Source organism: Chrysemys picta, chromosome 4, assembly GCF_011386835.1.
Source record: "Chrysemys picta bellii isolate R12L10 chromosome 4, ASM1138683v2, whole genome shotgun sequence".
In the NCBI taxonomy this organism is placed as follows: domain Eukaryota; kingdom Metazoa; phylum Chordata; order Testudines; family Emydidae; genus Chrysemys; species Chrysemys picta.
The window spans coordinates 133,504,892-133,522,318 of record NC_088794.1 but is presented as its reverse complement, the minus strand read 5'-3'; the positions used below and the strand labels follow the sequence as shown (position 1 = coordinate 133,522,318).

The 17,427-nt window shown below is 44.4% G+C and overlaps 2 protein-coding genes across 3 annotated transcripts in view; one reads left to right on the top strand and one right to left on the bottom strand.

Annotated features, from left to right (window-relative positions):
• The window catches only part of LOC101950650 (cytoplasmic dynein 1 heavy chain 1-like), an 82,998-nt gene extending 80,816 nt beyond the window's left edge, over positions 1-2,182 (bottom strand). For both annotated transcript variants that reach the window (XM_065593601.1, XM_065593600.1), the window contains exon 1: positions 1,785-2,182. In XM_065593601.1, coding sequence (XP_065449673.1) covers positions 1,785-2,052 — 268 coding nt within the window. In that variant the 5' untranslated portion in view covers positions 2,053-2,182. The remainder of the gene's footprint in view (positions 1-1,784) is intronic.
• The window catches only part of LOC135983199 (uncharacterized), a 372,285-nt gene that overhangs the window by 223,866 nt on the left and 130,992 nt on the right, over positions 1-17,427 (top strand). The window lies entirely within an intron of this gene.

Genomic DNA, 17,427 nt, shown 5'->3' with positions numbered 1-17,427 from the left:
GAGGGAAGTCACAGACTCACCCAGGCCTGTCACAGGGAACATACATAAGAAAGGCCGTACCGGGTCAGAACAAAGGTCCATCTAGCCCAGTATCCTGTCTACCGACAGTGGCCAATGCCAGGTGCCCCAGAGGGAGTGAACCTAACAGGCAATGATCAAGTGATCTCTCTCCTGCCATCCATCTCCACCCTCTGACAGACAGAGGCTAGGGACACCATTCCTTACCCGTCCTGGCTAATAGCCATTAATGGACTTAACCACCATGAATTTATCCAGTTCTCTTTTAAACTCTGTTATAGTCCTAGCCTTCACAACCTTCTCAGGTAAGGAGTTCCACAAGTTGACTGTGCGCTGCGTGAAGAAGAACTTCCTTTTATTTGTTTTAAACCTGCTGCCTATTAATTTCATTTGATGACCCCTAGTTCTTGTATTATGGGAATAAGTAAATAACTTCTCCTTATCCATTTTCTCCACATCACTCATGATTTTATATACATCTATCATATCCCCCCTTAGTCTCCTCTTTTCCAAGCTGAAGAGTCCTAGCCTTTTTAATCTGTCCTCATATGGGACCCCGTTCCAAACCCTTAATCATTTTAGTTGCCCTTTTCTGAACCTTTTCTAGTGCCAGTATATCTTTTTTGAGATGAGGAGACCACATCTGTACGCAGTATTCGAGATGAGGGCGTATCATCGATTTATATAAGGTCAATAATATATTCTCAGTCTTATTCTCTATCCCCTTTTTAATGATTCCTAACATCCTGTTTGCTTTTTTGACCGCCTCTGCACACTGCATGGACATTTTCAGAGAACTATCCACGATGACTCCAAGATCTTTTTCCTGACTTGTTGTAGCTAAATTAGCCCCCATCATATTGTATGTATAGTTGGGGTTATTTTTTCCAATGTGCATTACTTTACATTTATCCACATTAAATTTCATTTGCCATTTTGTTGCCCAATCACTTAGTTTTGTGAGAGCTTTTTGAAGTTCTTCACAGTCTGCTTTGGACTTAACTATCTTTAGCAGTTTAGTATCATCTGCAAACTTTGCCACCTCACTGTTTACCCTTTTCTCCAGATCATTTATGAATAAGTTGAATAGGATTGGTCCGAGGACTGACCCTTGGGGAACACCACTAGTTACCCCTCTCCATTCTGAGAATTTATCATTTATTCCTACCCTTTGTTCCCTCTCTTTTAACCAGTTCTCAATCCATGAAAGGACCTTCCCTTTTATCCCATGGCAGCTTAATTTACATAAGAGCCTTTGGTGAAGGACCTTGTCAAAGGCTTTCTGGAAATCTAAGTACACTATGTCCACTGGATCCCCCTTGTCCACATGTTTGTTGACCCCTTCAAAGAATTCTAATAGATTAGTAAGACACGATTTCCCTTTACAGAAACCATGTTGACTATTGCTCAACAGTTAATGTTTTTCTATGTGTCGGACAATTTTATTCTTAACTATTGTTTCGACTAATTTGCCCAGTACAGACTTTAGACTCACCGGTCTGTAATTGCCGGGATCACCTCTAGAGCCCTTTTTAAATATTGGCGTTACATTAGCTAACTTCCAGTCATTGAGTACAGAAGCCGATTTAAAGGACAGGTTACAAACCTTAGTTAACAGTTCCGCAAATTCCGCAAAAGGAGCGGGGAACAAAGGTCACCGCGCTGCACAAAGCAGAGACTGTCACCAGCTACCATCTGCAGCGGAGGGAGGCTCCGCTCAACCCAACCCCACCCCGCAGCGGCTCGGCGCCCGGCCCGGCTCTCACCCTTGAGCGTGGATCGCTCCACCAGCACCGTGTGCACCTGCGGGTCGGAGAGGAACTTGCGCATCTGCTCCAGGGCCCCCTTCTCCTCCAGCGCCGCCTCCAGCGCGGCCGGGACCTCCCCGCCGTCCTCCAGCAGCAGCGGCACCAGCTTGCGCAGGTGCTTCTGCAGCACCGAGACATCGGCCACATTCTGCACCGCGGAGCCGGGCACCTCCAGGCCGCCCTCCTCGCCGCCCCCGCCGGGACCTCCGCCGCCCGCGTCCGACATCCCCAGACAGCCAGACACAGCCCAGAACCTGCACCTGCGGCTGAGCCACCACCTAGTACTACTGAGCCAGCCGCACTCACCGCACCGCCTTGTAACCACATCCCCCCCCCCGCCGCGGGGCGGCCTGGGAAGTGTAGTCCCCACAGCCCGGATGCGCACGACAGAGCCGAAGAGAATGACTACAAATCCCAGCATGCACATCTTTCCCATTCTGGCATAATAATGGGAGGGAGACTAGAATTTGCCGCCGGACTGATAGATTTCCATGGGAGTTTTGTAAGGCTGGGGAGCCCGGCCAGTTCTTGCTGCTTTGAATGGGAACTCTTACCGTTTACATTGTAAGGTTTTTAGTTTTATTTGTTCTTGACAGTACTAACCAAGCAGCTGTAACCTGCGGTTGCCAGGTAATCATGAGTAGGGGAAAAAAATCTTATCCTGCCATCAGGTCCATGTGGGCGAACCTTGTGACCATATGGGATGCCATTGACTTCAGCAGGGTGTCATGTGGGTAAAAAGGTACATCCCTTCTGGTCCTATTGCAGCATATGGCAGGTTGGGCTAAATTCCACTCTCAGTTATGCTGATGTAACTGGTGTAACAGAGCAGAATGGCCCCTTATCTAATTGTTCCAAAGAGAAAAAAAAATCATATGTAAAAAAAGCCAAATTAGGGGACAGTAAAACTCAAATTTATAAAATGATCATATGAAAATCTGACATCTACTGAATACTCAGTAGATTAGAAAAGAGAGAGAGGCTAATAATGACCAAATTAAATGATATGATGTGGGCTGACTTGGGCCCCATTCCAGTAATCTGCATCAATACAGGAGCCTGCACATAGAAATCAATCAGATGGCAAAATCCACACCCTGGTCCCACACTGCAATTTAGCACTCCCACATATACTTTACACTCATTAGATTAGTCCTAATTGTGTTTTTTAACTGGGCCATTTAAATAAACAACACTTTTGTTAGATATAGGCTTTGCACAATTTAATGAGTCCCGCCCCTTAAGGGTTAATTCTCTTTTAAGCAACAATTCATAAATTCTAAGGCAAGAAAGGACCACTCTGATTATCCAGTCTGATCTCCTGTATATCACAAACCGTGGAACTTCCCAAAACATAATTCCTGTTTGAACTAGAGCATATTATAGGATGAAAGATGACTTGCAAAGGTAGAAACAACAAGGAGTCATTGTGGCACCTTAGAGACTAACAAATGTATTTGGGTATAAGCTTTCATAGGCTAAAACCCACTTCATCAGATGCATGGAGTGGAACATACAGTAGGGAGGTATAAATACACAGCATATGAAAAGATGGGAGTTGCCTTACCAAGTGGAGGGGGGGGGCGTCAGAGCTAATGAGCCAAGCTAGAGGAAATGATTGACATTCTCCAGTGCCACTCAATTAATTTTGATAGATGGGGTATGTAATACCTCATTTGGAGAGGGCTGATAACGCACTTTAGTTTTCTTGATATTAAGAGTGAAACCAAGACATGCGTAGGCATTGGCAAACACATTCAAGATAGTTTGAAGATCTTGTCATTGCTTGTGAGAAGTATGTCACTACGATCTTGGGCACGAACTATGTCGTAGTCGAGGAGATGCCAGTGCTTTGACCGTGGCTGTCTCCAAGATGTTTTGAACTTTTCCTTTTGTTGGAAAAGAGTGTTCGTAATAATAAGTTCACGGTCAGCACACTTGGTCAGGAGCAGAATTCCATTTGAATTGCTTTTGCCAACTCCTTCTTTCCCGATTGTTCCTTTCCACAGGTCTGAGTCTCGTCCAACATGTACATTGAAATCCCCCAGAAGGCTAATCTTGTCTTCTGTAGGGGTCTCCGATAAAATGGTTTCCAGCTGAGAATAAAAATCTTCCTTTACATTCTTATCGGCATCCAGTGTTGGTGCATAGGCGCTCACAAATAGTTGCCTGTTGATTTTTGGTGAGCCTCAATCAGAGTGTCATAAACCACTCATTGATGCCAACTGGTACTTCAGAGAGGCACCTTACGAGCTTGTTCTTTATAGCAAAGCCCATTCCATGGAATCGGGGTTCATTGATAGATTTTCCCTTCCAGAAGTAGGTATATCCTCCTTTCTCCTCCCTCACCTTCATCAGCTCTTCTAGTTTCGGACAAAGAAGCAATATCGATGTTAAACCGACTCAATTCACGAGCAATAATGACTGTACGTCACTCTGGTCAGTTGCTGTTTGAGTTGTCCATCAGGGTACATAGGTTCCAAGTTCCAACGTTGAAAAGTTTCTTATATATTCGACCTCTGAGGTGGTGATCCTGCTGGATGAGGCTCTCCAGCCAGAAAAAAACAGAGGCAAGACTATTTTTAGAGTACCTTTTCTAACCCCTTCCTGATGTGGGGTGAGCAGAGTGGATCCTAAAAAGGACTGCTCAGTCATGGGTGCAGCTGCCGAGATGCTTGACCCACCTCAATCCTCAAGCAAGACGACTGTATCACACACACACCGCCTGGTGTGTCGGTCTGTGAATAGGAACTTCCAGATTTCACTGTCCTGTTCCCATCGCCGATCGCCACCAGACTTTTGACTTGTGCAAATGTTATTTTCCCAAAAACTGGAAGATGCTGGTGTGAGACTTCTTTTAAAGCAAGTTCAAAATGCAGGGGACCATCACGTAGGATTTCACTCCATTTTAAGTGATCAATTCTTGCTGGAAAGAACATCTTGAAGACCCCTTAACTATAATTCTATGAAAAAAGAACAGGAGTACTTGTGGCACCTTAGAGACTAACAAATTTATTTGAGCATAAGCTTTCGTGGGCTACAGCCCACTTCTTTGGATGCAAGCCCACGAAAGCTTATGTTCAAATAAATGTGTTAGTCTCTAAGGTGCCACAAGTACTCCTGTTCTTTTTGCGGATACAGACTAACACGGCTGCTACTCTGAAACCCATAATTCTATGGTTGCACATGAAGTCCTTTAGCAAATCCCTCAACAACCATTTAGGGATGAGCTCTGAGACCTCCTAATTTGTATGAGATACACAATGCCACCAAGCAGATGAAGAACAACAAGGCAGCAGGTCTAGATGGGATCCCCACTGAAATCTTTAAAGACGGTGGACCAGAGCTAATTTGACAGCTTTACCTGCTTATCCTTAAAATCTGGATAAAGGAGGAGATACCCAGTGAAATGAGGGATGCCCTGATTGTCACCCTCTTCAAGAAAGGGGATAAAGTGGATTGTGGAAATTATTGTGGTATCTCCCTCCTAGCCATTGCAGGGAAAGTTCTGGCACGGATCCTTGCAACCTGCCTTCTGACCCGGTCAGAAGAAATTTTACCAGAGTCACAGAGTGGTTTCCTACCATGTCGTGGAACTGTGGATATGATCTTCACAGCACGGCAGCTGCAAGAAAAGTGTCGGGAGCAAAACCAACTGCTGTACATGGCTTCTATTGATCTAACTAAAGCCTTTGATTCAGTGAATCACCGTGCCCTCTGGACTGTACTTTCCAAGATTGGATGTCCTGATAAATACATCAATGTCCTAAAATTGATTCATGATAACATGAAAGCGACTGTTCTGAGCAGCACTGGCTCCCAGAGTGAACCTTTCAAAGTACAAACAGCAATCAAACAGGGCTGTATCATCGCTCCAACCATGTTTGCGGTTTTTATTGCCGTCATTCTTTACCTAATTGCTAGGAAGTTTGCAGCTGGCACTGAAATCATTTACAGAATGGACGGAAAGCTGTTCAGGCTTAGCAGGCTGGAAGCCAAGAGTAAGATCTCCACACCATCTATTGTGGAACTTCAGTATGCTGATGACAACACAGTCTTTGCCCACTCCAAGAAAGATCTTCAACTATCTTGAATGTGTTTGCCGATGCTTACGCATGTCCTGGTTTCACACTTAATATCAAGAAGACTAAAGTGCTCTATCAGCCCTCTCCAAATGAGGTATTACATGCCCCATCTATCAAAATCAATGGAGTGGCACTGGAGAATGTCGATCCTTTCCTCTACCTTGGAAGTCATCTTTCATTCAAGGCAGATATTGATGCAGAAATTCAACATCACCTCAGCTGTGCCAGTGTAGCTTTTTCTCATTTACGGCACAGGGTTTTTGAAGATCACAACATTCAAATAGACACCAAGCTTCTTGTTTATCAAGCCGTTATTCTCTCAACACTGTTGTATGGGTCCAAATCTTGGACAACCTATAGACATCACTTGAAAGTCCTTGAGAGGCACCATCAACACTGCCTTCATAAGATTCTGAAGACCAAATGGGAAGACAGGCACACCAATATTAGTGTTCCAGAAGAGGCAAAGACCACCGGTATCGAGGCAATGATCATCCGTCAGCAATTCCGTTGGACTGGTCACATTGTCCGGATGCCAGACCATTGCCTCCCAAAACAGGTCCTGTTCTCTCAGCTGAAAGAAGGGTGGACAAGGGTGGGAAGCCGTAAAGTGGGTGAACAATGGAAGTGTTATAAGGGCTTGCTGAAGGACAACCTAAAAAAGTGCAATATTGACATTGACACTTGGGAGACACTTGCCCAGGATCGCGTAAAATGGAGTGAAGTCCTACGTGATGGTCCCCTGCATTTTGAACTTGCTCGCCGACAAGCTGAAGAGGACAAGAGGTGCAGGAGGAAGGAGAGACTGGCTTCCAGTCGTGGTCAACAACCTCCTGCTGAGCCTGAAAACATCTGCCCTCATTGTAATAGAACTTGTGGTTCAAGGATTGGCCTTATTAGCCACCTGAGGACCCATAACTCCCATGGAAGATGATCATACTCGGTAATAAGTGATCACCCATCACTAACCTGTCTGACTCCTCCATGATTGAGCTGGTCTGGGGCTTGTGTATGTTGCATCTGTTTCTAATGAATTCAGATAATTGTGATGCATTACTTTGTCTTATTGTGCCTAATTGTGCACTTACTGTACTTTTACTGCAGTATAGACCCATTTTACAATTTTTTAAAAAGTGCCATGCTGATGAATGGACGATGTATAAAGATTCCTAATACCTGATCAGCACAAGAAATAATGGTATTCAGCACTACACCTGGGGGACTGAGAGGAGCAAGCCAGTGCCAGCCCTGCTATGTGAGCCAGTAGACAAGTCTCCTTTAGCTCCAGTCCATCTGTGAGGGGCCCCATGATGGAACATACACACATGCTGTCTGTAGGTTGATGGCGAAACAGTTAATCTTCTTAGCAGAAGGACCACAGCTGCACATGGTCAGTGCAGGGTAGCAGCAGTGAAAAGTTAATTTTCGAGCATACACAGTATACATGACCTGGCCTGAGAGGAAAGGGAGAAAGGAGCTTTAGAAGTTGCTACTGGTCTCATTGAAGTAGTCTGGATTTTATGTGTGGGACTCTGGCTAAAGAAAGTCAGGTAATGCTTAGGCCTAACTTGGAGACAGGAACATGTTCTGTTTTCTTTACAATAAAGTACATCTCCCAGCTCTTTGAATTCTCACCAGCTAGATGAATCCTTCCTTGACCACTTCTTCTTGGCCTGCTATAGACCCCCAAACCTGGTGTTCCCCCTCCAATGGTTGATGAGCTGTGTAAGGAGTACTAAAGTTTTAGCATCATGCTGCACCTTAAGAATTCTTCTTCTTCTTCTTCTTTTTTGGTGTGGGGGGAGTGGAAACAAGCTGGCTTTGAGCCCCCTGCCTCCCAAACAGATAGTGAGTTGGAAGCCTTCTTCACTGTTATGTCTCCAGGTACTAATTAAGCCAAAACATGCTCCTTCAGTAACACTAAATGACTTTAATTGGTTCAGCAAAACAAACAAGGCAATAACAACAAACCAAGGACTTGAGTAAGCACAGTGTGACATTACAAGTTGCCCTTCAAATCCACTCTGAAAGGCTTCAATCGGGACCAGGATCCCACTGCCTTGATGCTGTATAGACATGGAGGGAGACATGGTCCTTCCTGAAGAACGTACAGTTTAGAGTCAGGCTCAGCTGCAACTCCACTAACTCCTACCTCTCAAGGCTTGAACTCTGCCCTCCAGCCAGTTCTAGAGCTGCAACAGCACAGATAAAATTAGTTTCCTACAGCTGCATATCTTGCCTTCCCCACTGCTTACCTTTCACAGTAGGCAGACTAACACAACACAAATAGCCTGTATGTTTAATGTGCCAGATAATGTTCCATCAAACCAAGGGATACTCAATAGCTGAGGCACAGCTGTGCCATATTTCCAGTTGCGGTGATTGTTTAAGCAGAGTGTAATGAATGATCCATGTGTGTGGTGTTCAAACAGAAAGGTGCAATGGAAGGTGTAGTTCCAAACTGGACCACTGGGAGAGATGTTCCTTGCAGCTCCCATCTGTCAGACCACGCTGGGAAATAGCGGGAGGTGACTGGTTTCTTCAATATGACTGGGGGACTTTACTGGGTAAGCTGTTGGAAAGGCAGAGAGTACCAGTCCCAAGGGGTTCAGGGCCAATCATGGTTGACAGAGCTCTGTATGGAGAGGACAGTCCTTCCCAAGGAAGATAAGGAACCACCAGGAGTGTCAGTAAGTAATTGTTTCAATCTTATTACTGCCCTAATTTTTGGTGCAGCTGTACAGAGTGTTTCTGTGCCTGTATATCCCTTCTAGCCCTTCTTTCTGCTTAGTAGGGAAAACAAAATCCTGTTCTGCACTGCTTCTGCCATGACTCAACCACACTTGTTTATTTCAGTTTTGACCCCTCAACACTTGCAATTATGACTTTAAGCACCAGTTCACATGGACCAGTTGATCACAACTGTTTTCACCTACTGTAGACAGATCTTGTAAGATTCAAATAAACATTTTCTCACAGAGCTGCATGACTGAAAGAAGAATAGTTGTAATTACAATGTATTGAAATCAGCTGTAGGTCAAAGCACTTACCATGGCATGCTTTAGCGCCCATATCCCAGCCTTGAGCCAAATGTAGGTATGTAAGTAAGTCCTGTACAGGCTGCTCACTAGCTGCTCCGTCCTTGTTATTGCTTTTACCATCCCACTCATCTCGATGCTCTTGTGAAAGTCGTCAGAGAATCTAGAGGTGCAGAAGAACCATCAATCCAACCCCTAACTACTGGAGAAGGGGAAAGAGAAAGCGGAGACAGAAAAGAAAGGTATAGGGGGAAGAAGAGAGATAGAGACAGTGAGAAGAGAGGAAGGTAGCGGGAGGTCAGTTGGAAAAGGGAATTGGAAGGTGGAGGGGGAGCTGGGTAGAAGGAAGAAAAGAAGAAATGAGTACAAGGAATTAGAAAAGCGGCATGGTGTACATAGCTGTGGTATTCTTTTTCTGTGAGCTTCCCCTTTAAATTCCTAGTGATTTGCTGTCAGCAGCAGCCATTTTCAAAAGCAGAGTCAGCTGATGGGTACAGAGGATCGGATCCAGGAAAGTACTGAAGCACCCCTGTCCCATTTGGGGTTCACTGTGATCTACAGAACTCCTGCCCAACCCTGTAGGTGCCTAAATTTTCCAGAGTAAATGTTCCCCAGATGCCTGTGTTTCTGCCTCTGGGCATGTGCACTGCTGCCTCCTGCTAGGTGACTAGATGCCTGTCTCCCACCTAAGCCCCTGAGTGATCCAGGAACCAGGGGAAGATGGCATAGGTGCCAACTCCATGCGTGCTCTGGGGCTGGAGCACCCATAGGGAAAAAGGGTGGGTGCTGAGCACCCACTGGCACCCCCCTATCAGGTCTCCCCTCGCCCCAGTGCCTCCCACCTGCTGGTGGGCCCAGCTGATCAGCATCTCCCCCTCCTTCCCAGTGCCTCCCGCCCACCATGATTAGGGCCAGCTCCAGGCACCCCTCCGGAGTGGCCACCCCACGCACCAGCCTGGCAAGCAGGTGCGTGGGGTGGCCACTCCGGAGGGGGGCGGCACATCCAGCTATTTGGCGGCAATTTGGCGGATGGTCCCTCGCTCCCGCTCCGAGCGAAGGATCTCCCGCTGAATTGCCCCTGCAGATCGCAATCACGGATTTTTTGGGGTTTTTTTTTGGCTGCTTGGGGCGGCCAAAACCCCGGAGCCAGCCCTGACCACGATCAGCTGTTTCTCGGCATGAGGAGGAGCTGGGGTTGGGGGAGGAGCGAGGGCACGGCAGGCTCATGGAGGGGGTGGAATGGGGTGGGAAGAGGAGGGATGAGAAGAAGTAGGTGGGAGTGGGGCCTTGGGGGAAGGGGTGGAGTGGGGCCAGGCCTGGGGTAGAGCCAGGGGTCCAGCACCCCCTGGCACATAGGGAAGTTGGTGCCTGTGGAAGATGGGCATTCATGTGTGGAGCCTGCTCTGATAGGTGTGCTGAGAGTCCATTCAAAATGCAGAGGTGGAGGCGCTACCCTTCACTTTATAACGCGTAGCCCAGGGGTTAGAGCCCTCAGCTGGGATATGGGAGACTCAGGTTCAATTTCCCCCTCTCTGCCATATGGGTAGAAAGGATTTGAATAAAGGGCTCCCACCTCGCAGGAGAGGGCTTTAAGCACCGAGCTACGGGATATGCCAGTGTGGGGCTCTCTCAGACTCTCCTGTTGAATCCTCTGTCAATAAATGCTTAAACAGTCATTGGGCCAAGGAGCAGGAAGGACTCAATATCCCAACAGTTAGAGCACCCACCTGGGCGGTGGGAGTTCTTGGGTCCAGTCCCCCTGCTCTGCCACTCTTCATTACTTATCCACAGTGGCTCCAGGCAGCAGGTGCCCATTTGTGGATCACTAGCAGAGCTAGTGCCTGGACTTATGCAGCTGTCTCTGAGAGAGGGGCGGGTCAACCCCTTTTGGTGGCATTTCCCATTGGTTGGTTTAGGCGGCTCCCCAAAAAGCTTGCTGGCTTTTGTGGTTTGCATTCCTAGGGTGCCTGTCTCTCCCCATTCATGGTGTAGGGCACCGAGGCTTTGTGGATCACAGTGTTGTTTCTGTGGTTTTCTAGACACCTGAAAGTTGGGTGTCATGATGTTCAGTGTTGCAATGCCTAAGTCCTTTGTGGATCCCATCCAGAGTGAGACACAAAGTGAAGAAACTACTCTAAGGCACGTTTCCTATCTAGTGAGAAAGAACAAGAATCTGAAATATATTTGAAGAGACTTGTGCCCTGATCCTGCAGTGAGGTTCCATGGCAGTACACAGGTCTCCTTTGCTGAACTTCTTGCAAAATATGGGACATGCAAATGTTGTAGAAAACAGTGGCAAGAAAAAAAAATCTATTTTCCTAACACTAATGAGAAAGGTGTGCAGTACTTAGGCAACCAGCTGGGATAGATTTCAAGGACTTAATAAAAGTGCTTAGAAAGCATAATGTGCCCAACCCAGACTTTCTATCTGTGCAGATTTCCTGCAAAACTGAGCTTATATTAAAAACATACAGGGAAGAAGTGTGATGCAGGTAAATATGAAACTGTGATGCCTTTTATTTTCTGTGTACTTCATCTGTGTATTACCGGGGTTTTCTGTCTTCACCTGCCATTTTCAAAAGCAGGGTCTCCAGCCTTTACCAGTGACACACTCACTCTGTGGTCTCATAGAAAGACTTCATTTCCCCCCCTTTTCATTGCTTCAGCTTACTCTATCTTAAAAGCAATTTAGGTTGAGGTACAGTTTTGCTCTTTGTGTATGGAAACAGGTGGAGAGGTAGAGGAAAGCTGTGATACACAGGAGGGATGGGAAAGGAGATGGCTCTCTCTTTAAGGATCAAATCACTGTTTTCTGATGAAAATTTGTTTATGGAATTTAAGGGTCGTGGGGAAAAGTAGATGAAGCATTAGGGAGGGGAGGGGCAGGGCAGAAGGGGGTGGAGAAGTCGTGCCTATAAAACAGGAGCAGGCTGAGGCTGCTAGGAGCAGAATGGCTTCCGTGGAGAAAAGGCAAAGGAGAAGGAAGAAGTGCTGGGGTGGACAACCCAGAGCAGGTATGGATGGGGTTAGGATGATCCTGGAAAATGGAGTTATAGTGATAGTGGGGATAGAAGCTGAACAGTGCAACTTCCCTAACACCCCCTTTCCCTAAAGCAGTAGTTCCCAAACTGGGGCTTGCAAAATGTTACACTGGATTCTTGGGGGAAAAAAATCCCTAATGGTGGACAGAGCTGTCTGTAGGGACCCCAGGCAGCACGGGGCTAGCAGTCTGGAGCCCCTGGACTTCCAAGACTAAGCAGATCAAAGCAAGCATATCTATCACACTGATGAGATTTAAACTTCAAGACTCCTTATAAGAAATGGAAAGGGAGGTGGATATTCTTTGCTGTTTTTAAAATTAAATAGGTAGCTAGTATTGTTTTTAAAATTATTATGAAGAAGTTTAAGCTTTGTTGTAACGTTTGTTGTTTGCATGGACTGCTCAAAACCTGAATGCTTGTGTAGGAGGAACTCTTTGAGTTGGCTTCTTAAATACCTTCATGCTGTTTCACGTCTGATACTCCTTGATGAAACATAGGAGCCTTGTCTTATAATAGGCTTATTCAAAGTGATAAAAACTACAAAAGTGAGATCTTGGAAGAGTGCTGCTGTTTCCATAATGTAATAAAAATACTGTCATGATAAATAATAATTAATAATAAATAGTGTGTAATAAGTATGTCAAAAACAAATTTTATATTTCCATGATCACTGCTTTTATAATTTATACTCAGGTAAAGGAGAAAATCCCTGGAAATATCCATTTTTATGACGGGGTTTGTGAGACTTGACATTTTAGTGAAAGGGGTTCACAGGTTGTTAAAGTTTGGAAACCACTGCCCTAAAGGCAAGTCTGTGTTGCTGTTAATAGGACACACAGCCAAGCAGTTTATTCTGTCTACTAGAGAGGGCAGTGGTACTAGTAAATATTAATCAGTTTATTGCAATTTTACATGAAAATGATTTCTTGATTGCATTTTCTGCCAGTGTGCTAGAAATGTCCTACAAAAGTGTAATACCTCGCATTCACAAGCTAGGGTGGGCTGAAAAAATGAGTTACAGCTAATTCTAAACATGGCTTTACTTGAGCCTGACTGAAGAGTTCACTTGGGAAAGTGAAATGCCTTCTGTATTATCTGGCTCCCTGGGTTAATGCAAGTTTTTCTCCACTTTCCAGTGATATACAATGCTTAAAACCATGTTGTGCACAAAGTGACCCTTTGTGCCTTTTCTTTCTCATAATAGGATGACTAAATATTGAATGTCCTAATTTTTTTTCCTTGAGCCATCCTTTTGGTAAGGTATGAGATTTGTGGGTGCTCACTGTTTTTAAGCTGTAGAAGTCAAACTTTATGAAATATTTAACTTAAAATGCAATTGTTAATGTGGTGGCTAGATGTGTTTCTAGTATTAGGGGAGTTGCCATGTCTTGGTATCATCTATTAGAAATGCTTTTCTAACACAGCTTGTCTTTCCCTCCTTTGTGGTAGGCTCCTGTGATCTGATGGATTCTGATAAAAGTTCAGACTATGTAGAGAGACTAGCACACAAATACATCGTAAAATTTCTCTTTAATTTATTGGCCTTTCCTATACATGTGTGATTCTCTAGCCTAAGATTTCAGACTAAATAGCTAAATTGGAAAATGCTGCTTAATGAGCATATGTGACTAATTGTCTGTGTTGGTAAATTGACATAAACTGATTCATTTGCAAAGAAATGAGCATGGGAGAAAACTGCTTCTGATTTAACTCCTGTGTTACCACCTACAGCATGAAAAACCCTTACTTTTGTTTGTAGTTTTAAGTAAACACAGAAGAGACACAGTATCCTCTGGAAAAGCTGTGGCTGTTATAGATGTAGTTTAGCTATTTATCTGTGGTTACACTGCCATAAACACGAACTTCTCTTTTATAACTTGGATGCAATTTAAAATAATGGCCAAAGAAAAATAAAGTTAATGAAGCTGAAAGAGCTGTTTCTGTTGCAGGCTCTGGACCAGTCTTTCTGCTATGACTTAAAAAAAAATCCCCTTAACCTGAAATTTCTTAGGTCAGCAGATTTATTTTCTGAAAATTTGAGTTTTTTTCAGACAAGTTATCTTTGTGTAAAGGAAGTTTAGAAAAATGCCCACGTCTGATGAAGTGGGCATTCACCCATGAAAGCTTATGCTCCAATACATGTGTTAGTCCTAAAGGTGCCACAGGACCCTCTGTTACTTTTTAGAAAAATACAGCATCAGCAAACTGCCTAAGTATATTCGAGAATGTGTCCTATTTATATCGACTTCAAAATAAATCTTGTGCTGCTTTATATTTAAAAACATGTGGTTGTTCTCCCTTCTCTACAGCAAAAATGCACAGTGGAGTCCAGTACAGAGTCAGAATCTGAATCCAATAATGAGGTAATTTCTTTTGCTGCTTGATTCCCTGGGGACTGGGGTTCTCCTCTCTGATCATATGAAACAATGTCAGGGTACTCTCTCTCACACAGCCTGTGCTCCTTCCCTGCCCACACTCCTGAAGACTCTGTAGTGGAGAAAAGGCTTTGTCTTCCCTTCAGAGCATCCTCGTGTGTGTGGGTTTGCCCTCCCCCCCCAAATGGCTGACTTGGGGAGGGGGGGTGGGGTATTGACAATAGTGAATATTTGGGGAGCTGAATGTAGTACTAGAGTTTCTCTGTTATAAGGTACTTACAGCTGAATTGGGTTGTTTCTGAGAAGGTGGCTGTTTTTCCCCCCTTAATAGCTCAACTCTTGTGCAACTGGGCTCCAGCATGTTGTAGAGTTCCTGCAGATAATTCTTGCCTTATGTGCTTCCAATGCATATTCTTGTCATCAACGGAGTGCAGTAGAGAGTGGATTTGACTTTCCCACTTGCTGACAACAGTTGCCCCTAATTTCTTTCATTCCGCAAAGAACATTTCCACCTGTTACCCTGATGGATACAAGATAAAGAAAACAGTAAATCTTATGTTGTGATGGTGTGAATATCTTTCTGTGGGTATAAAACTCCAGAATCTAACTGTAAAGATCCACCAGGTTAATATTGCCCCCTCTGTTGTCTGGAGATGTAGTAGGTGTCTTGCTGCAGTCTGTCACCCCTTCCCCATGCTCTGTGGAGGGTTGCTGAGAGGAGAGACTGGGAGGAGGCAGAAATGAGTTCTTCTACCAAGAATCTGACCAGAGATGACTTCTCTCTTTGAGAACAGAAGCTACAAAAGCCCCTCTTCTATGCAGTCATCTGTGACTGCTTCCATTGAGAACCAGGGAAGCCCACGATTTGGGGCATGGATGATGATAGGGGTGGCTGAGGCAGACATGGTTGCCTACGTAAGAGGATTTGCACGCCTTCATTGGAGCAGAAAGTGCATTTCCTCTTTGATATTCCTATGCTTCCCCACCTTTTTTCAGTAACTCCTCAGAGTACCCAAATCAAAACAAGAATTGTTGGTGCCAAAATCAGCTAAAAGTCAAACAGGCTTTGATAGGAATTTTCTGAGGTAAAATTTTTCAGAATAGGGTTTGAAAGGTCTGAACTCCTCTCCAGGCCTAAATAGGTGGGACTTTAGAAAAGACTTTTCTGAAAACATCCATTCAGTGTGCAGCAGCAGTCAAAAAAGCGAACAATGTTGGGAATCATTAAGAAAGGGATAGATAAGACAAAATATCATATTGCCTCTATATAAATCCATGGTATTCCCACATCTTGATTACTGCATGCAGATGTGGTCGCCCCATCTCAAAAAAGATATATTGGACTAGGAAAAAGTTCAGAAAAGTGCAACAAAAATGATTAGGGGTATGGAACGGCTGCCGTATGAGGAGAGATTAATAGGACTGGGACTTTTCAGCATGGAAAAGAGACGACTAAAGGGGGATATGATAGAGGTCTATAAATTTATGACTGGTGTGGAGAAAGTAAATAAGGAAGTATTATTTACTCCTTTTCATAACACAAGAACTAGACTCCACCAGGCAGCAGGTTTAAAACAAACAAAAGGAAGTATTTTTTCACACAACGCACAGTCAACCTGTGGAACTCCTTGCCAGAGGATGTTGGTGAAGGCCAAGACTATAATGGGGTTTTAAAAAAAACCTAGATAAATTCATGGAGGATAGGTCCATCAACAGCTATTAGCCAGGATGGGAAGGGATGGTGTCCCTAGCCTGTTTGCCAGAAGCTGGGAATGGGCGACAGGGGATGGATCACTTGATGATTACCTGTTCTGTTCATTCCCTCTGGGGCACCTGGCATTGGCCACTGTCGGAAGACCGGTTACTGGGCTAGATGGACCTTTGGTCTAACCCAGTATGACTGTTCTTATGACTTTCTGTGGTGGATTTCTTTCATAGAGACTAACAGGTACTAATACTTTGCAGATGAAGGCTTGCCTATTTGAGCTGCTGAGAAGGAAGAATAATAGTGACAGCTCCTCAGTGGAGTCTAGTCTGCAGTAGTGGCTGATAGAATTAGACCAAGGAGAGACTGAAGATTGTCTAGGGCAGGGGATCTCAGACTTTTGTACTGGTGACCCCTTTCACACAGCAAGTCTCTGAGTGCAACCCCCCCTTATACATTTAAAAACACTTTTTTATATATTTAACACCATTATAAATGCTTGAGGCAATGCAGGGTTTGGGGTGGAGGCTGACAGCTTGTGACCCCCCATATACTAACCTTGGGCCCCCTGAGGGGTATCGACCCCAGTTTGAGAAGCCCTGGTCTAGAGTGTATGGGCTTTCCTGTGAAATACAATTCCTGCTGACAGTATTAGTTTTTAAAATGAGAGAACACTATAAACACCACTGGAGAAAAATCAGTTTAACAAACATGCTTTCTTTAGGAACATACCTAATTGTTTGCTTGGGTCTGCACAAGTTCATATTGTGCACACAGGAGATAGAGATGCAACTTATCACTTAAATGATTGTTAGGATTTGATTTAACTGATCTGGCTGCAATAAGAATATCAAAACTCATAGGTGGCAGCAATATTTAATGTTATGGAGCAGCACACAAGGGAGATAAAAGGAAAGAGGATATATAGTTTCTAGCTTCTCTTAGGTAAGTTTCAGGGCTATAAAATATATTTCTCCACTTCATTCCCTCAAATCTATTCTGTACAATAAAAAAATACAGTACAAACACTCAACAGTTAAAGTGGCTTAGATAAGTGTTTTTATTTTTTTAAATGGTACTTCACTTTCTTCTGTGTTTTATTAGACTCTTGCAGAAATGTTTAGAGCACTTAAACTGAATTCCAAGAGATGTTCTTACTTGTTCTAAATGGCATTGGACATCTCTGCTCTCTACATTTAAAAACATCCAGAAAGAACTTCTGGTAACCATGTATGAGACTGTTTGTAAATATGTATGTCTGATGGGAATACTTCCTTAAACAGGGCCTGCCTAGCACACTTACTGAAGGAATCTTCAAGAAAGCAAGGGACACACTACTTCAGGTAGGTTTATACAC